The sequence below is a fragment of the Oncorhynchus gorbuscha genome, linkage group LG11 (assembly GCF_021184085.1).
Source record: "Oncorhynchus gorbuscha isolate QuinsamMale2020 ecotype Even-year linkage group LG11, OgorEven_v1.0, whole genome shotgun sequence".
Classification (NCBI taxonomy): domain Eukaryota; kingdom Metazoa; phylum Chordata; class Actinopteri; order Salmoniformes; family Salmonidae; genus Oncorhynchus; species Oncorhynchus gorbuscha.
Window position 1 is genome coordinate 28969506 of NC_060183.1, and position 26163 is coordinate 28995668.

The window sequence follows — 26163 nt, forward strand, 5'->3', positions numbered from 1 at the left end:
TCCACCTTCTCCGCCGACCATGGCCTAATAGTCCTCACCCTGATCCCCACATAACTGAGGGGCAGCTCGGGACCGAGGGGCAGCTCGGGACAGAGGGGCAGCTCGGGACAGAGGGGCAGCTCGGGACAGAGGGGCAGCTCGGGACAGAGGGGCAACTCGGGACAGAGGGGCAACTCAGGACAGAGGGGCATCTCAGGACAGAGGGGCATCTCAGGACAGAGGGGCAGCCCGGGACCGAAGCAGCCCGGTACTGAGGGGAAGCCCGGTACTGAGAGGGAGCCCAGTACAGAGAGGAAGCCAAGTACTGAGAGGAAGCTCAGGCAGGTAGTAGGCTCCGGTAAATCCTGGCTGGCTGGTGGAACTGGATGATTCAGGTTGTCTGGCCGATCTAGAAGATCTTGGCAGATTGGCACTTCTGGCGGATCCTGGCAGACTGGCACTTCTGGTGGATCCTGGCAGACTGGTGACGCTGGGCCGACTGGCGGCGCTGGGCAGACAGGAGACTCCGGCAGCGCAGGAGAGGAGAAAGGCTCTGGCTGCGCTGAACAGGCGGGAGACTCCAACAGCGCAGGAGAGGAGAAAAGCTCTGGCTGCGCTAAACAGGCGAGGCGCACTGGACGCGCTGGGCCGACTGGGAGCACTGGTGGCGCTGGACAGACAGGAGACTCCGGCAGCGCAGGAGAGGAGAAAGGCTCTGGCTGCGCTGGGCAGACTGAGAGCACTGGCGGCGCTGGGCAGACTGGCGGCGCTGGGCAGACTGGGAGCACTGGCGGCGCTGAGCAGACTGGGAGCACTGGCGGCGCTGGGCAGACTGGGAGCACTGGCGGCACTGGGCAGACTGGGAGCACTGGCGGCGCTGGGCAGGGGAGCACTGGCGCACTGGGCAGAGGCACTGGAGGGTGCGTGGTGCTGGAACTGGTGGTACTGGATCGAGGACACGCACAGGAAGCCTGGTGCGGGGAGCTGCTACCGGAGGACTGGTGTGTGGAGGTGGCACAGGATGGGCTAGACCGTGAAGGCGTACTGGAGATCTTGAGAGCAGTGTAGGCACAGGACGTGCAAGGCTAGGGATGTGCACAGGAGGCCTGGTGCGTGAGGCTGGCACCAACTTCACCAGCCGACTAACACGCACCTCAGGTTGAGTATAGAGCGCTAACTCAGGTGCTATCAAATCCCCGACACGATCCGTCGGACGAATATTATATCTATAGCACCAAGCTAGCAACTCCCTCATTACTCTCCACTCCACTTTCCCCATTAACTCCTTCACAGTCTCTGCTTCGCTCACCTCTAACACTGGCTCTGGTTCTGGTCTCCTCCTTGGCTCCTCACGATGAACAAGGAGAGTTGGCTCAGGTCTATCTCCTGACTCAGCCATACTCTCCCTGAGCCCCCCCCCAATAATTTTTTTGGGGTGACTTTCCGGTTTCCAACCTCGTCACCGTGCTGCCTCCTCATACATGCGCCTCTCCGCTTTAGCTGCTTCTATTACCTCCTTGGGACGGCGATATTCTCCCGGCTGCGCCCAGGGTCCTTTACCGTCTAATTCCTCCTCCCATGTCCAAATCTCCAAATGATGCAGTCTCTCCCATTGCAACTGCTCTTCACGATTAACAGGGAGAGTAGGCTCAGGTCTGATTCCTGACTCAGCCACTCTCTCTCTGCGCTTTCCCGTTACCTTCGGTTTTTCGCTCTGTATAACCGTGCTTTCCTTTTCGATTCCATACGTGTATAGCCCTCTTCGCATTGCTGTAGGGAATCCCAGGCGGGCTCCTGCACTCGCTCTGGGTCGGCCGCCCACCTGTCGATTTCTTCCCACGTCGTATAATCCCTGCTTCTGCCGTCCATAACGTCCTCCTTTAGATCCTGCCAGTTCACACGCTGCTCGGTCTGTGAATGGTGGTGGGTGATTCTGTAACGTAGTTCATCTGTTGTTTGAAGAGAGTCAGACCGAAATGCAGCAATGCAGCGTTTAGGTTACTCATGACTTTTAATGAAGATAATGCGGTACATGAAATAACTGAAGAAGAAAACAACAAACGAGAGAAACTAATTACAGCCTATCTGGTGACTAACACAGAGACAGGTACAATCACCCACGAACTACATCGCGCACTCAGGCTACCTAAATACGGTTCCCAATCCGAGACAACGAGAATCAGCTGACTCCAATTAGGAATCGCCTCAGGCAGCCAAGCCTAACTAGACACACCCCTAATAATACACACTCCCAAATAATACAAACCCCAATACGAAATACAACATATAAACCCATGTCACACCCTGGCCTACCCAAACATATAACAATGTTATGCAGGTGAATGAGGACCCAAAAGCGACTTAACGGAAACAGAGTCTTTATTCCAGTTTTAAACAAAAGCGATAATCCTGGATATTATCTAGGTCAATGCAAAAACAGGAAAACTGAAATCCACTCGTCAGTAGAGAGGAATGACTGGAGACGCGACCACAGACTGCAGGTCGCTTCGGGAAGGCACCGGCCGTAGCTGACATTGACACCTGCTCACACGCAGCATCTGAAGAAGGTAAAACACGACAGGGCGGAACAAGGACACAGAACAGCGAACATCAAGCAAGGATCCGACAAGGACAGAAGCGGAAAACAGAGGGAGAAATAGGGACTCTAATCAGAGGGCAAAATAGGGGACAGGTGTGAAAAGAGTAAATGAGGTAGTTAGGACAATGAGGAACAGCTGGGAGCAGGAACGGAACGATAGAGAGAGAGAGAGAGAGAGGGAGAGAGGGAGGGGGAGAGAGAGGGATAGAAAGAGGGAAAGAACCTAATAAGACCAGCAGAGGGAAACGAATAGAAGGGAAGCACAGAGACAAGACATGATAATCAATGACAAAACATGACAAACAAAAACACAAGATACAATGACCAAGGCGTGACACATATTGTATCGCAGAGCCTCTCCTCTTTCTTCAAAATCAATTTTTATTTAACCAGGCAAGTCGGTTAAGAACAAGTTCTTATTCACACTTCATTTGAACTGTACTGTTTATAACAAATAATCATGTATATATATGAATGGCGTGTAAATAGTATTTTTGTTGTCTCTTGGTGTCTTTCACGTAGCTTAATATAATTCTTATACATGTTTTATTTTGAATCCAATGTAATGTCTTATGTTGTTCTTGTTTATAACTGTTCTATACTTTGTCCTGTATTTCTATGTTTTATGTGGACCCCGTGGGTGCAGTCGCTAATGGGGATCCTAATAAACGAAACACTGCCTGCGCGAATGTTGTGTGCGTAGTGTGTTTGACTGTCCGTCTATTCGTCTGTCCATCCATCTATCCATCCGTGTGTCCATTAGTGTATCCATGTGTGTGCGTGTGTGTGTGTGTGTGTCCTGTCTAGCACTCCAGTACATTGAACTTCATCAGCGCTATAAATATCTCACGTGCGTGGTTGTGGATGTAACGTGAGTGTGGATGTATATGTGCGTGTATTTGCCTGGCATGTGTGTGTATACCGTGTATGTTTTTGTGTGTGTGTGTGTGTGTGTGTGTGTGTGTGTGTGTGTGTGTGTGTGTGTGTGTGTGTGTGTGTGTGTGTGTGTGTGTGTGTGTGTGTGTGTGTGTGTGTGTGTGTGTGTGTGTGTGTGTGTGTGTGTGTGTGTGTGTGTGTACTGTGTGTGTATACTGTGTGTGTGTATACTGTGTATGTGTGTGTGTATACTGTGTGTGTCCACCAGATAATGGGCTCTCTTCCAGAGTGTGTGCCTCCCTGAGGGTCCTCTCCGTCTGTTTTTGAATAGAGAACAACAAACCTGCATGGTCAATGAGTGTACTACACCTAGGGGCAGTCTCTTTATTTCATGCTCCATTTTGAAAGCTGCAATATGTCACTTTTTGGGGCGACCCGACCAAATTCACATCGAAATATGCGTTATAGATCTGTCGTTTTCATTGAAAGCAAGTCTAAGAAGCGCACGATCTGTTCCATCTGCACGATGCTTCCCGTTCTTAAGTTGAGTTTTTGGTATCTTTCACTTCACTTTACACCAGCTTTTTAAAAAGCTGAAAATACAATCTTTTTTTGTTATTGAAAATATACTTCACAGCAGTTTAGACGGCAGAATGATTGTACAGTTGTGTACAAATTGTGATTTACATTTGACGACAGTATTTGAAAACAGAAAACAGAACACAGTATTGTTTCAACACAAAAAGATGGGTCTTGCGTATTTATGCCCTATGCTCTTAAAAATGTGTCATGTGTTTCCTTGGATCCCATGGCCTGGCGACAGAAGGGCAGAGGAAAACATGCATGAGCAGGGAGCCGTTCTGAAGAGAAGTATTTGACCACACATGTTAAGGGGTCAACCGTACCTTATCTTCAGATTAACGAGTGCTGTCGATTCCCCACCCTAGCTGCAAGTCATCAGTGTCCTGGTTCAATTTAAACAACACAATGCACACAAAAAGGGCTGGTCCTCCAAGGGGGAAACTATATATACAGTTGAAGTTGGACGTTTACATACACTTAGGTTGGAGTCATTAAAACTTGTTTTTCAACCACTCCACAAATTTCTTGTTAACAAACTATAGTTTTGGCAAGTCGGTTAGGGACATCTACTTTGTGCATGACACAAGTCATTTTTCCAAAACTTGTTTACAGACAGATTATTTCACTTATAATTCACTGTATTACAATTCCAGTGGGTCAGAAGTTTACATACACTAAGTTGACTGTGCCTTTAAACAGCTTGGAAAATTCCAGAAAATTATGTCATGGCTTTAGAAGCGTCTGATAGGCTAATTGACATCATTTGAGTCAATTGGCGGTGTACCTGTGGATGTATTTCAAGGCCTACCTTCAAACTCAGTGCCCCTTTGCTTGACATCAAGGGAAAATAAAAAGAAATCAGCCAAGACCTGAGAAAAAAAATTGTAGACCTCCACAGGTCTGGTTCATCCTTGGGAGCAATTTCCAAACGCCGGAAGGCACCACATTCATCTTTACAAATAATAGTACGCAAGTATAAACACCATGGGACCACACAGCCGTCATACTGCTCAGGAAGGAAACACGTTCTGTCTCCTAAAGATGAACGTACTTTGGTGTGAAAAGTGCAAATCAATCCCAGAACAACAGCAAAGGACCCTGTGAAGATGCTTGTGGAAACAGGTACAAAAGTATCTATATCCACAGTAAAACGAGTCCTATATCGACATAACCTGAAAGGCCACTCAGCAAGGAAGGAGCCACTGCTCCATTACCTCCATAAAAAAGCCAGACTACGGTTTGCAACTGCACATGGGGACAAAGATCCTACTTTTTGGAGAAATGTCCTCTGGTTTGATGACACAAAAATAGAACTGTTTGGCCATAATGACCATTGTTATGTTTGGAGGAAAAAGTGGGATGCTTGCAAGCCGAAGAACACCATCCCAACCGTGAAGCATGGGGGTGGCAGCATCATGTTGTGGGGGTGCTTTGCTGCAGGAGGGACTGGTGCACTTCACAAAATAGATGGCATCATGAGGTTGGAAAATTACGTGGATATATTGAAGCAACATCTCAAGACATCAGTCAGGAAGTTAAAGCTTTTTCGCAAATGGGTCTTCCAAATGGACAATGACCCCAAGCATACTTCCAAAGTTGTGGCAAAATGGCTTAAGAACAACAAAGTCAAGATATTGGAGTGGCCATCACAAAGCCCTGACCTCAATCCAATATAACATTTGTGGACAGAACTGAAAAAGTGTGTGCAAGCAAGGAGGCCAACAAACCTGACTCAGTTACACCAGCTCTCTCAGGAGGAATTGGCCAAAATTCACCCAACTTATTGTGGGAAGCTTGTGGATGGCTAGCCGAAACATTTGACCCAAGTTAAAGAATTTAAAGGCAATGCTACCAAATACTAGTTGAGTGTATGTAAACTTCTAACCCACTGGGAATGAGATGAAAGAAATAAAAGCTGAAATAAATCATTCTCTCTACTATTATTATTATTACTCTACTATTTTCACATTCTTAAAATAAATTGGTGTTCCTAACTGACCTAAGACAGGGAATTTCTACTCTGATTAAATGTCAGGAATTGTGAAAAACTGAGTTTAAATGTATTTGGCTGAGTTTTATGTAAACTTGCGACTTCAACTGTACATATAACATGTAACTGCTATTTTGTTACCTTCGCCATAATTTGACTGCAGACAGCAGGGTAAAAAACAAGAAGTATATCCTGCATTTTTTAGAGAGATATTGATAGCAGTGTTATTTTGTGTGTGTGTGTGTGTGTGTGTGTGTGTGTGTGTGTGTGTGTGTGTGTGTGTGTGTGTGTGTGTGTGTGTGTGTGTGTGTGTGTGTGTGTGTGTGTGTGTGTGTGTGTGTGTAGCAGTGTGAGGGGTGGGCCTAAGCTCAGAGAGGATTAATGTTGTGTAACAGAATGTAGGTCTGTTCTCTGTAAGGATTAACACAGACAGACTCTGGTAGATGTGATGGCACACACACACACACACACACACACACACACACACACACACACACACACACACACACACACACACACACACACACACACACACACACACACACACACACACACACACACACACACACACACACACACACACACACACACACACACACACACACACACAAGCAGAAAGAGAGACTGGTAGACATGATAAGGCTTTTCTGGTCATAGGCTGCTTTGCTAATGAATTACTGTACACAGGACAATACGGTACATGGGGGGAGAAAAGAGAGAAGGGCTGCCTAAGACAGCGATTCAAAGTAGTGCTGACTTGCTTGTCAACACTACCCTAACATACACTGAGTGTACAAGACATGCTCTTTCCATGACCATAGACTGACCAGGTAAATCCAGCTGAAAGCTATGATCCCTTATTGATGTCACCTGTTAAATCCACTTCAATCAGTGTAGATGAAGGGGAGGAGACCGGTTAAAGGAGGATTTTTAAGCCTTATGGTAATTGAGACATGGATTGTGTATGTGTGCCATTCAGAGGGTGAATGGGCAAGGCAAAATATTTAAGTGCCTTTGAACGTGGTATGTCAGTAGGTGCCAGGCACATTGGTTTGAGTGTCAAGAACTGCAACGCGGCTGGGTTTTTCATGCTCAACAGTTTCCCTTGTGTATCAAGAATGGTCCACCACTCAAAGGACAGACAGCCGACGGCAAGCCAGTGGTCGAAAACGGTTCATTGATGAAAGAGGACACGGATTGTGCAGAGCAACTGACGGGCTACACTTGGTCAACTGACAGTCCAGTACAACTTTGGTGGCCAAAGACCCATAAAAGAATGCACAACTCGTCGTACCTTGACAAAAATGGGGTATGGCAGTCGACAACCTTACAGAGTTCCACTACTTTCAGCAGAAAACAAATAACTGTGGTGGCAGTGGGCTAAGGAACGAAAACATTGGACGCTGGAGAATTGGAATTACATTGCCTGGTCTGATGAATCCCCGGTTCCTGTTGTTTGGAGAAAACCACATAAGTACATGCATCCATCATGCCGCATGTCAACATTGCAAGCTGGTGGTGGTGGCAGCGCCGGGTGTCTTTTCATGGCACACATTCGACCCCTTGATAAAAGTGGTGACACTTTTGAATGCCACAGGATATACAGGTATGAACATCATTGCCAATCAGGTACATCCCTTACTGGCAGCAGTGTATCTGCAAATGGATTTTGTTCAGCACGGTAATGCCCCATGCCACACAGGCCAGGATAGTCCAGGAATGGTTCTACGGATTTGACAGTGGATTCAGCTGACTGCAGTGGCCTTTCCAGTCACCAGATCTCACTCAATCCAATCGAACATCTGTGGGATGAGATGGAAAAAGATATTTGGAGTGGAGATCCACTACCAGCCAACTTGACACAACTGTGGGAAGCATTGGATTCAACATTGGCCAGCATCCCTGTGGAACGCTTTCTATACCTGTTAGAGTCCATGCCCGGCGAATTAAGGCTGTTCTGAGAGCAAAAGGGGGTGCAACTCAATATTAGGAAGGTGTTCCTAATGTTTTGAGAACTCCGTGTATACATACACTTCCATACAATGTAACCTAATGCAATTTGAATTTGAGGAGAAAAAAAAATATTTATTTACGCTCACATTCACATAACAAAAGTCATGTCTCTTCTTTCCTCCCGGGGACGGTCTGTCCTGGTACAGTCATAGTTGATTTGCTGATTCAATCATTACAGCTTCCCAGAGCACCAGTACTTTATAGGACACTCACTTTAGATCAGTCTCATGTAGTTTTACATCTCTGTCATAGTTTCGAGTTGGGAGTTAGGTCCAAATCCATTCTGTTTTACAGGGTTGGGACACATCTCCATTTAAATGAGTTTCGAGTTTCAAAGTTTATTCGCAATGTACACAGGATACGACAGCTGTAAAACAGTACAGTTCAATTCTTTCTCAACAATGCAGTGATAATAATAATATAATAGAACATTAAAATAATTATAACAATTAAAATAGAACAACAAAACACGCAAGAACGACGATGTGAGTTAAAGATACACAAGAATGAAAGTATATACTATTCAGTGCCTATACCTTATTAAATGTGCAGGGGTACTGGAGTGGTCATGGTGAGTTTATACATACAAGTGAATGGTAATAGAATATACATGTAAACAGGGCAGAAAAGTGACTGGTAGCAGGAATACAGAGCCTACAGAAAGTATTCAGAGCCCTTTTGTTAAGTTACAGCCTTATTCTAAAATGGATTCAATATTTTTCCCCCCCACATCAATCTACACACAATCTCCCATAATGACAAATAAAAAACAGGTTTTTAGAAATGTTTTCTAATTTATTCAACATTTTAAAATGAAATATCAAGTTTACATAATTATTCAGAACCTTTATTCAGTACTTGGTGAAGCACCTTTGGCAGCGATTACAGCATCGATTCTACTTAGGTATGACGCTACAAGTTAGGCACACCTGTATTTGCGGAGTTTCTCCCGTTCTTCTCTGCAGATGCTCTCAAGTTCTGTCAGGTTGGGTGGGGAGCGTTGCTGCACAGCTATTTTCAGGACTCTCCAGAGATGTTCGATCGGGTTCAAGTCCAGGCTCTGGCCGGGCCACTCAAGGACATTCACAGACTTGTCCCGAAGCCACACCTGCATTGTCTTCGATGTGTGCTTTAGGTCAATGTCCTTTTAGAAGGTGATCCTTTAGGTGCATTTTAGCAAACTCCAAGCGGGCTGTCATGTGTCTATTACTGAAGATTGGCATCCGCCGTGCCATTCTACCATAAAGGCCTGATTGGTGGAGTGCTGCAGAGATGGATGTCTTCTGGAAGGTTCTCCCATCTCCACAAAGGAACTCTAGAGCTCTGTCAGAGTGACCATCAGGTTCTTGGTCACCTCCCTGACCAAGGTCCTTGTCCCCCGATTGCTCAGTTGGCATGGCGACCAGCTCTAGGAAGAGTCTTGGCGGTTCCAAACATCTTCCATTTAAGAATGATGGAGGCCACTGTGTTCTTGGGGACCTTCAATACTGCAGAAATGTTTAAGTAGCCTTCCCTAGATCTGTGCCTCGACACAATCCTGTCTCGGAGCCCTACGAATAATTAATTTGTCCTCATTACTTGGTTTTTGCTCTAACACTCACTGTCAACTGTGGGACTTTAAATGAACAGGTGTGTGCCTTTCCAAATCATGTCCAATCAATTGAATTTACCACAGGTGGACTACAATCAAGTTGTAGAAACATCTCAAGGATGATCAATAGAAACAGGATGCACCTGAGTTCAATTTCGAGTCTCATAGTAAAGGGGCTGAATACTTATGTAAATAATGTATTTCTGTATATTATGTGTAATCATTTAGCTAAATTTTTAAAAAGACCGTTTTTGCTTTGTCATTTTAGGGTATTGTGTGAGGATTGCTGAGGAATTGTTTAAAAAAATCTATTATACAATTAGTCTGTAATGTAACAAAATGTGAAAAAAGTCAAGGGGTCTGAATACTTTCCCGAAGGCACTGTATATAAATAGTTATGGCAATATACTAAAGCTAATATATACGTGTAAACAGGAGAAAAAGTGACCAGTTGCTGGATAAATCGATATAAATACTAATGGTAATGGCAATCAATAATCAATGGACAGCATCATAATGGAGTAATAAATCTAATCAATAATCATTTTAGCAGCAGCGTAGGTTGTGTCTGAGTGGGTAGAGAATTGTGGATTGGCATTGAGTTAGTGTGGATAGTCTGTGGACATTTTTGTAAAGTGATGCCTAAATGGTATACACGGAGTTGTTCATTTCCCTTGGTTTGCACAAAGTGTTTGCTATGTTTATGCAATGGGTCACTTTTGATTAGTGTGTTTGCTAAACCGAGGTGTAAATTAGATGAAGTGCTCATCTGTGTGTGTGCGTGTGTGCCCACAAGCATGCATGTGTGCTTGTGTACACACATGTAAACTCAGCAAAAAAAGAAACGGCCCGTTTTCAGGACCCTGTCTATCAAAGATCATTTGTAAAAATCCAAATTACTTCATTGTAAAGGGTGTAATCACTGTTTCCCATGCTTGATCAATGAACCATAAACAATTAATGAACATGCACCTGTCGTTAAGAAACTTACAGCTTACAGACGGTAGGCAATTAAGGTCACAGTTATGAAAACTTAGGACACTATTAAAGAGGTCTTTCTACTGACTCTGAAAAACACCAAAAGAAAGATGCCCAGGGTCCCTGCTCATCTGCATGAATGTGCCTTAGGCTTCCTGCAAGGAGGCATGAGGACTGCAGATGTGGCCAGGGCAATAAATTACAATGTCCGTACTGTGAGATGCCTAAAACAGCGCTACAGGGAGACGGGACGGACAGCTGATCATTGTCGCAGTGGCAGACCACGTGTAACAACAACTGCACAGGATCCGAACATCACACCTGCGGGACAAGTACAGGATGGCAACAACAACTGCCCGAGTTACACCAGGAACGAACAATCCCTCCATCAGTGCTCAGACTGTCCGCAATAGGCTGAGAGAGGCTGGACTGAGGTCTTGTGGGCCTATTTTAAGGCAGGTCCTCACCAGACATGACTGGCAACAATGTCGCCTATGGGCCAAACCTGGACCAGACAGGACTGGCAAAAAGTGCTCTTCACTGACGAGTCGCGGTTTTGTCTCACCAGAGGTGATGGTCGGATTCGCGTTTATCGTCGAAGGAATGTGCGTTACACCGAGGCCTGTACTCTGGAGTGGGATCGATTTGGAGGTGGAGGGTCCGTCATGGTCTGGGACGGTGTGTCACAGCATCATTGGACTGAGCTTGTTGTGATTGCAGGCAATCTCAATGCTGTTTATTACAGGGAAGACATCCTCCTCCCTCGTGTGGTACCCGTCCTGCAGGCTCATCCTGACATGACCTTCCATCTGGTGGCCACACCAGATACTGACTGTTGCTTTTGACCCCCCCCCGCCCTTTGTTCGGGGACACATTATTACATTTCTGTTCGTCACATGTCTGTGGAACTTGTTCAGTTCATGTCTCAGTTGTTGAATCTTGCTATGTTCATACAAATATTTACACATGTTAAATTGACAGTGAGAGGATGTTTATTTTCTTTCTGAGTTTAGTAGCAAACGAATCACAATGGAAATACTCATCACTTTACCAAACTCATCCACACACTCGCAGCCAGCTAGGGTTCGTTTGGCGCCCCCATGTGGACAGACCTTGTCGCTACATGCTCTCTCCATACCCACGATGAAAGGATTAGGTGGATTAGATATTTAGGGAAATCTCTCTAGCCTGTAAATAGACAGATGGACACCCCCCTGTCTGTCCTCCCAGGGCAGATGTTTATGCCCTAACGCCTATCTGGAACTTCATGTTTTCAGCTGTCTTTTTTGTCCTTCTTTCTTTCTTTCGTTCTTTCTTTTTTATTGCTCTTTCATCTGTCCCAGAGCCATGTAAATACTATATATGGCTGTGGTCTGTCATTTTTGGTCGTGCTGTTTGTGATTGAATGTGTAATGTTACATATAATATCATCTCATTGCATTGTGACGATTGTGGTGGTGTGATGGTTGCTTGTGGAGGAAAGAAACGTGTTTTGGGGGTCGAGGAAAGGACAGGTTTGTTGAAGTCTCCCCTAACCACAGATCCAGGGTTAGATATTTTGTAAACCTCCTTATGGGTAAAAATTGGATGTAGGGTTGGGTAATCTGATCCGATCGGGGAAGGGGGTGTTCAAAAGATCACAGGGTACATGATGATTGGAGGGATGTGTGGGGGAGGGTGGCGTTGGTACCTCATGGGGCGGGGGTGAAACCCATCAGGACAAGGCCAGATTAGTGTCTATGGCACGCAGACACACACACACACCCATCCTGTCCCAGGGGAGTCCCGTCCCCCCTCCCTCCCTGGCTTTGGCTTCTATCCCCTTCATTTTTACCTCATCACTTTCTAGCACAGCGGAATATAGACTAAATCTGTAGGCTTACTTTTTTTTGTAGGGCAGACGGGTGTTACAGATAATGATAATACCTCTATGCCAGTGTTTCCTGGATACACATATTTGGAGGTAGGTGTGATATGTCAAAATGAATGCTTTGCAGGGGTGGAAAAAGTACTGAAATATCCTACTCGGGTAAGAGGGACTGTTACTTTACATGAAATTCTACTCAAGTAGCAGTAAAACTACTGGTCTCAAAAACGACTCAAGTAAAAGTAAAAATGAGCTAATTTGAAAAGTATTCAGAGTAAAAGTAATGTCATTACTTAAAAAAACAAAAACATTGACCTTATAACTAATTTCTCTAAGATTACGGGAATGTTGTTACACCAGATCTTTTCCATGCAGTAAATGTAAAAAGGAGCAGAGGAAATTCATGTACAGTATGAACTCATTTAATGTATTTGAGTACAAGGCACGTCTGTATACAAAACAGGAAGGATTTGTCAATATTACTAATATTTGAAAAATAAATCCAACATTAAAATCTCTTAAAATGTACTGATGAATTACACAGTGAACATACCTAAAGGATTTGATGTCAAACGAGCTCTGGAGGCAACAACAGAACATCCTGGAAATAAAAATGTATCGAGCAAACCCCCCTGACATAGAGCAAGGGCTACATATGTTGCATTAGAGTACATTAGATTATGTAGTGTTCCTCGCGCATAAACAAATGACTTTTGTTCTAATGCTTTCACTTTCTCTCTGAACTGGCTGTTCAGTTTCAGCCGGCGCTGATTTCCAAAGTGAATCAAGCCTATACTGGCTCGCCTTGCAGTGAAGACCAGTCCAACAAAGCTAAAACAAAAGACGTTCACGGGCGGCAGGCAGGCCTGTGTTCAGTTTCAGGGACCGCTTATTGATGTATGGAAAGGAATGAAGCAAGTCCTTCTTGTCTGACACACAGGCAACGTACCCATCCAGCCACCCTGTGTCTTGTGACCTTCTGGGCATCAGTGATGAGGAGAAATCATCTTCATCAGATGAATGCTGCCTCTGTTGCTCTGTCTCGTCCTCTGTCTTTGAAACCTGTTGGAAACGTTATGTTAAAGTATTGAAATTCCCACTGGAGGAAGTATTGAAATTCCCACTGTTCTCTGAACTTTTTGAGAACATTCCCAATGTCAAACCGGTTGGAGGAACGTACATAAATGGAACCATTTATTCAACTTTTAGGAAACGGTCTGTTAAAGTAATGAAATGGCAAGAAAACAGTGTTATTTTATTCCTTAAAGGAGCTGAGAATGATCCAAAGCCAAGCAACTATCCTGCACCATTCCCAGAATGTTCTGGGAAGGTTGTATGAAAAATAATCATATAGCTAAGTGAGAGTGTGGTTGTCCTAAGAAACACAAGGTTCTCAGAATGTGTTGTTCTCAGCCTAGCCATACTTCAGGTGTGGCAAGGTGCTACCTAGACCTATTAATTACAATATTATTGACTGGAATTACTCAATCACCACAATAGTGATGACATACTGTATGAGTGTCTTTTTCATTGCAGATGCAAAGGCCTACATGATGCAACCCTGTTTTGAAAAATAAAACATAAAACCTGATTAGAAAAATTGTCTTGTTCCATCATAGTCTATATAAAAAAAATGTTTACACCGTATCAGGGGCCCCAGGAAAACTATTTCCCCACCACCACTCTGGGACCTGTGGTGCCACCTCTGAAATGACAACACAATGTTACAAATAAAAAAATGATTGTATGATCTACTTTTGACATGTTTTTGGTGGTGGGGGTTGAGCTTCCATAGTTTTATGTGGCTCAGTGCAGCCGACAGCTACTACGACCATTTCAAAATGTAACAGACTGTTACTGAAATTCCGGGTAAAAACTCAATAAAACATGCCTCAAATATTAGGAAAAATGTCTATACATTTTAAAAAATAACATTGCTCTGCCTATACCATTCATACAGGAGTGTTGGCGCAATGAGACAATTCTGTTCATACTACCATGCTTCAAGGGGGGGCAACTGTCCGGCGCTACCTCCGGATGTAGCGGTCGAGATGTAGTAAGTAAGCAAGTCTACATTTGAGTAATATCACAGATTATCCATTATATTGAGCAGATACTCTAGTGGCCCAACCTAGTGGCCCAACCTAGTGGCCCAACCTAGTGGCCGCTCTAACAATGGAAATAACCGTCTTTAAAAATGGGATGTCTGCCATATGTCACTTTTTGGGAGACTCCGACCAAATTCACATAGAAATATGTGTTATAGAGCTGTCATTCTCATTGAAAGCAAGTCTAAGAAGTGGTAGATATTCTATGTGGCTTTTTCTATGCTTCCTGTTCTTAAGTTTTGTTTTTGCCTCTTTTACTTTCGGTTTTGTACTGCAGCTTCCAACAGCTGAAAATACAGTATTTTTGGTTTTCGGGAAAATATACTGTATCTCACAGCTGTTTAGATGGTACAATGATTCTCTACACTATACTTTCTTGTTTTGTCACATAAACTGAAATTAGGCAAACGTTTAGAATTTTAGCAACCAGGAAATGGCAGAGCAATTTCTACATAGTGCATCTTTAAGTATATTTAAAACCTAATACTTTTAGATTTTTACTCAAGTAGTATTTTACTCGGTGACTTTCACTTTTACTTGAGTCATTTTCTATTAAGGTATCTGGTATTTTTTTTAAATCACTTCTATTATGGATTGTAAAAACATCTTGAGGATTTCAGAAATCTATTATCTGCTGGGCTAATATGTTGGATAGATGTCACAAGAGGTTACAGAAGGGGGAAATGCAAAATGCAAAAAGCGTCCCACTTATTCTGAATTCACCCAACATGTAATCAGAAAAACGACTAAATTCAAGTAACGAGAGTATTTGTAATTCGATATTTCCACCCCGGATGTACCCCTTTGTTTGAGGGTTTATAGTCAGTGACCCTAATCTATAGGCCACTGATGGAAGCCACCCAGTAATTCATCTAGATGATTTACTTAATCGAAACAAAGGTTTCTGAAGCAGCACACAACAATTGGCAACAGAGCGATGCATAATAAATATAACACAAATGTGATATAAAAAGAAAACAAAAAGAAAACCCCCAAATAGTCACAGGTTCCCATTCAAATGGCGAAGGTTTTTAATGCGAATATTCTCAAATCTGAATGAACCAATATGCGCATTTTCCCACCAGAGATGTTTCTGTTTTACTGATTTATTGAGGATAAAAGGCAGTGTGTGATGACGTAGTGCACATAAAAATAACTTTTGAGGTTAAATTCCCATGTACCAAATAAAAAATACAATTTAAATGGATTTTACATTCCATTTCAACTCTACTGATGGTTTTGTCACAAAAAGTGTTGCGTTACATAGCAAATGTGCCCACTCTGGTCTTAGTATGTGCACTCTAGCCAACAGCTCGCAAATACGGTACGGTTAGGCTACCTACATGATGAGATTATTATGGATAAGAGCGAGATTATTTTATTTGTCAAATGGCAGCCAAGCATTGATCATCATTTCACCGGAATAAAACCCTCAATATTTATTGGAAAGGAGCATTAAAGTCATAACCGTGCACTTTCACAACCCTGTGAAGTTCATCATTGCTTATTTCCAGGGGTGCAACTTCCACCCCCTCCCTCCACACACAGTTTTATCCTTGGATTGTGATATGAACGATGCAACGGTGTGCTTTAGGAGCATGCGGATGCCTCCGAGCGGTCGGGTAGGCTGTTTAGAGTGTTTATCTGACAAAAAAATAAATAATAATAATGTCCCCCTCATTTCTTAAACCAACGTTGAGCCCCTGCTTTTTCAATGTGTAGCCTAATTAACTGCAGGCTTTCCCAAATCGTAGTGGGAGGACCATGCAACATGGTGTGACGCCCAAATGGACTTCGATATGATGGTTATTATATAAAGTTGTGCACTGACATTTCTCATATAATTATTTTAACCAACACAAAAATATCCCAACATGTCTAACAAACAGTCTCTCGACATTTATAAAATCGTACCTGCATTTCCTGTTTCCATCAGCCCGGTCGTGACTTCTCTCTTGTGTCAGTTAATTAATCCGCATCAAATGGTTGAATGGGAACCTGGCTAATCGTATGACATTTTCAGATGAAGTAACAGAAAAAAATCATTATCTTTTATATTATAAATATGCAGATGCTAGTTATAGCATTTTAAGAGACATTGCTTGTTGTTTGTTTAGCTAATAGGTGCTTATTTTTTTGCTTGGATAGATCATACTTGACCTATGTGTGTGCTCATTGTGGTAGGTAGAGAGAGTTATTTTCCCACTGATCATTGAGAAATTGGTGGTGTGTGGTTGTGTGTCTGTATTCTCCTGCCCTCTCTTGGTTTAACATAGCACTACATATAAAAAAACTGAACCCATCTTGCAAATCTAGCATAAAACCACTATTTTTGTACATGGGAAGCATATCTCGATGAGGGAGTGCATCTTGAAACAATATCGGCGGCATATTAAGAGGATAGATTTGAGACAAAAAAGGAATCAGAGGGGAAAATGATACAGGCATGTTGATTTGCGCTGTCTGTGTCTATTTTATCTTGACTGGATACACATCTGCTACACTGGCTCTTACAAATACACTGGCCCTGTGGACTTATCTGTGAGTGAAAATGATCTGTCGGTCCAAACAGCCTGTATATTTTCATGGGAGGATGACATAACATTCACGGGTCTCTGGGGGACAATGGGGGCCAAGGAATGCCCTCTTTTCCTATAGCCTACACTAACTTTTGAATTCTTCAGGGAAAGGTTGTGCACTGTGGTAGCCTATGTTCTAAATCCTCCGACCCTGCTTAGCTTCAGAGGTAAGCCAGCAGCATACCACCGTCTTTCAGATGGGACTTTAAACGGGTGTCCTGACTCTCTGTGGTCAATTCAAATCCCATGGCACTTATTGTAAGAGTAGAGGTGTTAACCCTGGTGTCATGCCTAAATTCCCCATTCCATCATCCCTCTTATTCCTAATTGGCATATATCAGCTGATGTGTGGTGAATGTTCTGGCACAAAAATGGTTGCTGTGCATCACCCAGGTGGAAGCTGCACATTGGTGGTGGAGGAGGTGAGTTTTCCCCTTACTATGTAAAGTGCTTTGAGTTCCTCGGTAGAAAAGAGCTATAATCAATGATTATTAATTAAAGCCTTTCTCAGTGTTCTACGTGGGGCAGACAACCTGGCTTCCTATGATAAGAGCTTCCAGACAGGCAGGAGCACAATAACCCCCATCTCCTTTCCATCCATGACATACTATACACGTAGCCCAGGAAGGCAGGGCAACAGTTATGTAACCGCGTTAAGCGATTCTACCATCTACTAAACATGAAATATGACTGTTCCAATTCACATTGTGATGTACGTTGTGTCCCAAATGTCACGCTATTCCATATATCCTTCAAACTCAACTCTGGACCTCGAAGCCAGTTCCTCTGTGTTTTTTCATTGTTGCCCTCTAATCGGGGACTAATATTGACCTACGACGCCAGGTGGGTGCAATTAATTATCATGTAGAAGAAAAAACTAGCAGGCTCTGGACCTCGTAGGTTAAGAGTTGAGCACCCCTGCCCTACATAGTGCACTTATTTTGACCCCGGCCCATATAGTGGATAGGATGCCATTTGGACAAGCCATAACCAGTTGATAGAAGGGCAGTCTGATGTTAAATCTGGGTTATAGTATTCATAGGATGAGAAGATGAGAAGCAGATCCTAAAATCCCTAAAAGGACTGGACTGCATTTTCATCAGGATGCTCATGAGCAATTTCAATATAGCTTGGCTTAGGTCAAAAACAAGTGGATACTAGGCTTTAGTGGCCACTCTAGGGACATATATGTGTGTGCTTGTGCATCAGAGTGAACATGTAGATTACATACTCTATTATTCTCCTCTTCTTTCCTCTGTCTCCTTACTGTTTTCATGCAACGCTATTACATAATGACTCACAGTGTGTGTGTGAGGGGGGGACGGGGGACGACAACAACTGTCTCTACGCATGCTCCATTCTCTGGCCTGAGGGGAATGTCGGCTAACATCAGCATTGGAGTGTGTCTCGCTCCAGCGACCACGTGCAGCACACACACTCTTGCTCCAGGCATGATGATTCTCCCACAGATGCCTATCACAGCGCTCTATAGATACACAGAGAGAGCTATAGAAAACATACAGTATGTGCAAACACAAGTCACAGTATCGAATTGTTTTATTTCACCTTTTATTTAACTAGGCAACTCAATTAAGAACTAATTCTTATTTACAAAGACGGCCTACCCCGGACGACGCTGTGCCAATTGTGCGCCGCACTATGGGACTCCCAACCAGGGCCGGATGTGATTCAGCCTGGATTAAATAGGTCTATATGACAGACAAACAAGATGCAAATCGCAGTTTAGACAGGCAGAACATAAAACGTTAACACAGACAATGCAACACATTGTAGATACCAAACAGTGGCACAGACATTTCTATGACAATAACAAGATTTCTGACTCGTGCAAAAAACACACACACCAGCACCACAACTAAAATTCATGCCACTGACAAGCGCACTAACTATCGTTCTTTTCCACCATAAATTACTCTTGTAGTTATTGCCATATTTTGAACTATTTTTGTTAGGGTTTCTGTTATATGTGCATGGTATGGGGAGAGATGAGAACATGAGCACTGTTACAAATGTAACTATTTGCTCTTTGTACTTTTTGCTCTAATTGCATAAAAAAAGTAAGTCAGTTAAGAACAAATTCTTATTTACAATGATGGCTTACACCGGTCAAACCCGGACGACGTTGGGCAAATTGTGCGCCGCCCTATGGGACTCCCAATTACGGACAGTTGTGACACAGCCTGGAATCAAATCGCGGTGTCTGTAATGACGCGTCTAGTACTAGAGATGCAGATCCTTATAATGCTGCGCCACTCAGGAACCCGAGGAATAATCTCATACAATCATCGCTAATAGCCACACGAATCGAAAATCCACTTTTTCTAATCCAGTATTCGGAGAAGGCTGCAGCTGCCGCACCATGACAACTAATTGCCACTCCCTTGATTGTAGAGATCGCTACCTCCAACGCGCCAACGCGTTCATTTTAGCCGTACAGCCCATTCGTTACTAAAACGCATTGGCTGCTGTTTCGGTCACGCCCATAACCACGAGGGGCGGGACGGGACCTTGGTTGCGTTCGAGTTTGCGCGGCGCTCGCGCGTATGTGGGAACGCGGTAACACAGAAATGGGAGATTGACGTCGAAAGAATCAAAACCCGAGGGAGGGGACATTTCTACCTATCCACACTACAGGGAGGGAGAGCAAAGCCTACCTGTGTGATAGAGTCGGCATAATGTCGACAGTAAAATAGTTTACAAGTATTTGTTTTTTTGTTTACAACAACACCGTGACAACTTTTGAGGCAGAAACGCTCCGAGCTGCCCAATGAATGGAGTTACCTTTTGCCTGGTTGGAATTCCACCTCGCTCTGGAAACGAAGTAAGTGCACTTGCCGTTGAGAAGTTACTTCTTTCAATTGCGATTGACTTACTGTAACTGTTATTTGATTGAAAAAAAAGTAGTTTGTCTTTCTCCTGGTACATGTTGTTGTTGGTTGTCATTTAGCAGCCGCTCTTTATCCAGAGCGATTTCCAGAGCACACATTTTTCCTACTTTTTCGGACTGGTCTCCTGTGGGAACCGCCATGCTCTACCAACTGAGCCACACGGGACCTAAATATCTGGTAGGCTAAATATTTTTCCAGCGAGCAAACGTTTGTGCTCTTATTGTAAGCTTCTCCGCGGGGGGGGGGGGGGGGGGGGTATACTCATTGTGTACGAATGTAATGTAGGCTACACTCAGTGACTCCACCGTTTGTTGTATAGGCTACACTTTCTATCAGTCTACAAACGTAATGCAAAGGCTGCCTGCCTTTAGCTTGTACTGTCAGTAATGTTGTTTTGCAATCTTCTGCACCACACAATAGTCTATACTATACACTGGACTTGTCAAACTATTATCACATATGATGTTGTGCGACTATTTGATATTAACACAATGTTCACATATATTAGTAAATAAAAGATGTGCAACGTCCGCTTGTTCGGATAAAAAAAAATAGGGGCCACATTATTTTAGGCATGCACTCTAAGTTATATGACAAAACGACGAATGCGTTTTGTAAATAATTCAAGTGGTGTTGTCAACTTGATTTCATGCTACTACCTAAAAGCTTTTTCATTACTGTAATGGCGTCCCCAGGAGCTTTTCACTACAATACATGCTTTATTATTCTGTTATAAACTACTGTAAGGAAACCTCAACATGATTTTCCACCATGGTCCATGAATGCACTACTGGACATGTTTGAGCCTCATATGCACCCCCCATCAGAATATAAGTAAGGGTGGGTGGATGTGGGAGTGAGACGATATGAAATTGGGTTAGAATGCATTAATTTCCATATGTCAGCCCACAGGTGCAGCCCCGTAGACAGAAGGCACATTGTAGCCGTTACACTTTCCTCACTGTTACAATGTAGAGGGTTTGGGAAAATATGTTGTTCATTTGGGCTACATTGTTTCAGGAATCTGGGTTATCCCGTGCTTTAACTGCTGGAGAGACATATATAGACTGGCAAACGACTCATTGTCTTCAAGTTGCCATACATGTTGTCGGGCAAACTGATGGCCACGTTTAACCCGTTGCGCTGCAACGGAGGTTAATTCAGATAACAGTAAATTAAGTCAAATGAAACTATTTATAGTTTTACTTGTAGTTCACATTGACTTATAGCTTGTTTGACCTTCAGTTTAGGCTACATGTGTTGTGTTTACCGTTCCAAATTTCAAGCACCAACATGTGACAATTTTGTTTCCATAAGTTCATTGATTCAACTTCTCAAACTTCCAAATGTCTTCCGTTGTCTAACTTTCTTCCAAATTCCCCCGTCGGATTATGTGTGCTCAGTCAAGCAGATTCCTCTTGCCTTATATGTCCAGTATCAAGCCTTCAAGCATTTGCTGAAAGCTCTAAAGTAAAAGGGCAATTAGTTTGTGCCGCCGTGGTTGCTTCGGCCTGGTGTAGTCACATGGGTAAACAGTAGCATTTCTCCAAGGCATATATACTCTACTTTGGGCTATACAACCTTTCAGGCAGATGCTTAGTCCAATTGTTTAGGCTCAAACTTAAGTAGAAATGCACCTAACAAATGAAAACTGTGTTGCATCATATGGATATCTATGCTATCTACATTTACCAGTCAAAAGTTTGGACACACCTACTCATTCAAGGGTTTTTCTTTATTTTTACTATTTTCCACATTGTAGAATAATAGTGAAGACATCAAAATGATGAAATACCACATATGAAATAATTTAGGAACAAAAAAAGTGTTAAACAAATCAAAATATAAAGTTGGAGTCGAAAGTTTACATACACTTAGGTTGGAGTCATTAAAACTCGTTTTTCAACCAATCCACAAATGTCTTGTTAACAAATTATAGTTTTGGCAAGTCGGTTAGGACATCTACTTTGTGCACGACACAAGTCATTTTTCAAACAATTGTTACAGATTATTTAATTTATAATTCACTGTATCACAATTCCATGTGGGTCAGAAGTTTACATACACTAAGTTAACTGTGCCTTTAAACAGCTTGGAAAATTCCAGAAAATGATGTCATCACTTTAGAAGCTTCTGATAGGCAAATTGACATAATTTGAGTCAATTGGAGGTGTACCTGTGGGTGTATTTCAAGGCCTACCTTCAAACTCTGTACCCTTTTGCTTGACATTATGGGAAAATCAAAAGAAATCAGCCAAGACCCCAGGAAAATGTTTTGTATACCTCCACATGTCTGGTTCATCCTTGGGAGTAGTTTCCAAACGCCTGAAGGTACCACCTTCATCTGTACAAACAATAGTGTGCGAATATAAACACCATGGTACCACGCAGCCGTTATACCTCTCAGGAAGGAGGCGTGTTCTGTCTCCTAGAGTCTCCTGTGAAAAGTGCAAATCAATCCCAGAACAACAGCAAAGGACCCTCTTCACAACCTTGTGAAGATGCTGGAGGAAGCAGGTACAACAAAGTCAAGGTATTAGAGAGGCCATCACAAAGCCCAGACCTCACTCTCATAGAAGAATTGCGGGCAGAACTGAAAAAGCATGTGCGAGCAAGGAGGGCTACAAACCTGACTCCATTTCACCAGCTCTGTCAGGAGGAATGGGACAAAATTCACCCAACTAATTGTGGGAAGTTTGTGGAAGGCTACCTGAAACGTTTGACCCAAGTTCAACAATTTAAAGGAAATGCTACCAAATACTAATTGAGTGTATGTAAACTTCTGACCCACTGAGAATGCGATGAAAGAAATAAAAGCTGGAATAAATCATTCTCTAAACTATTCTGACATTTCACATTCTTAAAATAAAGTGGTGATCCTAACTGACCTAAAACAGGGAATTTGTACTGGGATTAAATGTCAGGAATTGTGAAAAACTGAGTTTAAATGTAGTTGGCTAAGGTGTATGTAAACTTCTGACTTCAACTGTATTTTATATTTGAGATTCTTCAAAGTAGCCACCCTTTGCCTTGATGACATCATTGCACACTCTTGGCATTCTCTCAACCAGCTTCATGAGGTAGTCACCTGGAATGCATTTCAATTAACAGGTGTGCCTTGTTAAAAGTTCATTTGTGGAATTTCTTTCCTTAATGCGTTGAGCCAATCAGTTGTCTTGTGACAAGGTAGGGTTGGTATACAGAAGATAGCCCTATTTGGTAAGAGACCAAGTCCATATTTTGTCAAGAACAGCTTCAATAAGCAAGGAGAAACGACAGTCCATCATTACTTTAAGTCAAACCAGGAAAAGTTTCTTCGAGTGCAGTCTTTGAAACCATCAAGCGCAATATTGATACTGGCTCTCATGAGGACCGCCACAGGAAAGGAAGACCCAAAGTTACCTCTGCTGCAGAGAATAAGTTTGTTAGAGTTACCAGCCTCAGAAATTGCAGCCCAAATAAATGTTTTTCACAGAGTTCAAGTAACATCAACTTGTCAGAGGAGACTGTGTGAATCAGGCCTTGATGGTCAAATTGCTGCAAAGAAACCACTACTAAAAGGACACCAATAAGAAGAAGAGACTTGTTGGGCCAAGAAACACAAGCAATGGGCATTAGACCGGTGGAAATCTGTCGTTTGGTCTGATGAGTCCAAATTGGAGATTTTTGGTTCCAAAAACCGTGTCATTGTGAGACGCAGAGTAGGTAAACGGATGATCTCCGCTTGTGTGGTTCCCACCATGCAGCATGGAGGAGGAAGTGTGATGGTGTTGGGTGTGCTTTGCTGGTGACACTGTCTGTGATTTACTAAGAATTCATGGCACACTTATCCAGCATGGCTTACACAGCATTCTGATGCAATACACCATCCCATCTGATTTGCGCTTAGTGGGACTATCATTTGTTTTTCAACAGGACAATGACCCAACCCACCTCCAGGCTGTGTAAGGGCTATTTGACCAAGAAGGAGAGTGATGGAGTGCTGCATCAGATGACCTGGCCTCCACAATCACCTGACCTCAACCCGATTTGAGATGGTTTGAGATGAGTTGGACCGCAGAGTGAAGGAAAAGCAGCTAACAAGTACTCAGAATATGTGGAAACTCCATCAAGACTGTTGGAAAAGCATTCCACGTGAAGCTGGTTGAGAGAATGCAAAGAGTGTGAAAAGCTGCCATTAGTGTGTCTACTTTGAAGAATTTAACATATAAAATGTATTTTGATTTGTTTAACACTTTTTTGGTTACTACGTGATTCCATGTGTTATTTCGTAGTTTAGATGTCTCCACTATTATTCTACAATGTAAGGCTAATGGACAAACCAAACAGACTTGGATCGTGTCTCATGATATGTGACTGTGCCAGTGAGTGCTAATGTAGTCAGGCCTAGTTCTATTGATTGATTGGTTGATTGATTAATTGCAATGACTTATGTTAGAAGCCTCTATGCACCCTTTTCAGAAGATTCACTAGTGTTTCCCATAGCAACGGAACCTTAAGCCGACATCTGGTTTAATAATGATCTGGGTCGTGTTCACTTGGCACAACGCGGTACCAAAATGAATGAAACGGGCTAATACTATATGAACTTTTCCAATAAGAAGCACTCATATGGGGCTTATGGAGTGGCGCAGCGCTCTAAGGCACTGCATCGCAGTAAGGTGGCGCACAATTGGCCCAGTGTCGTCCGGGTTTGGCCGGGGGGGGCTTTACTTTGCTCATCGCTAGCGACTCCTTGTCGGGGGCCGGGCACCTGCAGGCTGACCTAGGTCTTCAGTTGAACAGTGTTTCCTCTGACACATTGGTGCAGCTGGCATCCGGGTTAAGCGGGCGGGTGTTAAGAAGCGTGGTTTGGCGGGTCATGTTTCGGAGGATGCATGACTCGACTTTGGGGGGTTGCAGCGATGAGACGATAAAAAAGGGGGTAAAATACCACAAAAATTATAATACCAATAAATAAGAAGCACTCATATTCGTTTTCTGTTCTATAATGTTTTAAACCTTTTTGCTACAGTGTGCCCTAATAAACACGATCCTGAATGGCCATTTGCACTCCAGTTGTAATGTTTACCTTTGTGTTACAGTGAGTGACAGAGTGGTATGCCTGCCAATACAGGTTCCTGTGGTAAAGTAGATAAGCCAGGTCCTGGTCAGACACATGGGAAATGCCCTTGCTTTCTCCGTGAAGCCGGTCAGGCTGGAAGGGAGGGGTATTTGTTTGGGGTTAAGGTACATTTGGTTCTGTGTCATTTGGACAAGCTCAGGGTAACACTCAAAGTTCACCAATTTGCAGTGGGTAAATACATGACTGTTTCTACCCTCAACATCAGCATCTTTGCATAGTTTGACAAGACAACTATAACAAGACAAGCTGTCTTCAGCAGAAACACATGGATCATACTGCCATTACCACCCAGTTCTAGGGTAACACATTTCATGCTGCTCACCACCTTCTCCCACTATCTAATGCTGCTTCGTCTCACCACCATCTCCCCCTATCAAACTGTTGGTATGTACACTATACAGTGCATTCGGAAAGTATTCAGACTCCTTGACATTTTCCACATATTGTTATGTTACAACCTTATTCTAAAATGTTTTCCTCATCAATCTACACACAATACCCCATAATGACAAAGCAAAAACACACGTTTTACAGCAAACAACCATTGTCCTCAGAGCTCTGAGACAGTATTGTGTCGAGTCACAGATCTGGGGCATTGAAGGTCCCCAAGAACACAGTGGCCTCCATCATTCTTAAATGGAAGAAGTTTGGAACCACGGAGACTCTTCCTAGAGCTGGCAGTCCGGCCAAACTGAGCAATGGGGGAGAAGGGCCTTGGTCAGGCAGGTGACCAAGAACCTGATGGTCATTCTGACAGAGCTCCAGAGTTCCTCTGTGGAGATGGGAGAATCTTCCAGAAGGACAACCATCTCTGCAGCATTCCACCAATCAGGCCTTTATGGTAGAGTGGCCAGACGGAAGCCACTCCTCAGTGAAAGGCACATGACAGCCTGCTTGGAGTTTGCTAAAAGGCACCAAGAGACTCTAGAGGAAACTTGGCACCATCCCTACGGTGAAGCATGGTGGC

General features: G+C 43.3%; 1 protein-coding gene and 1 long non-coding RNA gene across 7 annotated transcripts in view; one reads left to right on the forward strand and one right to left on the reverse strand.

The window, feature by feature from the left end:
- Positions 1–26163, forward strand: part of arhgap23b (Rho GTPase activating protein 23b) — a 73821-nt gene that overhangs the window by 7494 nt on the left and 40164 nt on the right. For 2 of the 6 annotated variants that reach the window (XM_046369280.1, XM_046369278.1), the window contains exon 1: positions 19693–20004. The exons of 1 other annotated variant lie outside the window; for it this stretch is intronic. In XM_046369280.1, coding sequence (XP_046225236.1) covers positions 19951–20004 — 54 coding nt within the window. In that variant the 5' untranslated portion in view covers positions 19693–19950. Of the gene's footprint in view, positions 1–19674; positions 20005–26163 lie in introns of those variants that run through there. 3 more of the 6 variants (XM_046369281.1, XM_046369282.1, XM_046369277.1) reach the window with 3 other exon arrangements.
- LOC124048459 lies at positions 12882–20237 on the reverse strand. Its single transcript, XR_006841216.1, has 4 exons — positions 19965–20237; positions 18788–18871; positions 18464–18648; positions 12882–13537 (listed from the first exon to the last, which is right to left on the reverse strand). It is a non-coding gene; the product is annotated as an uncharacterized LOC124048459 (long non-coding RNA).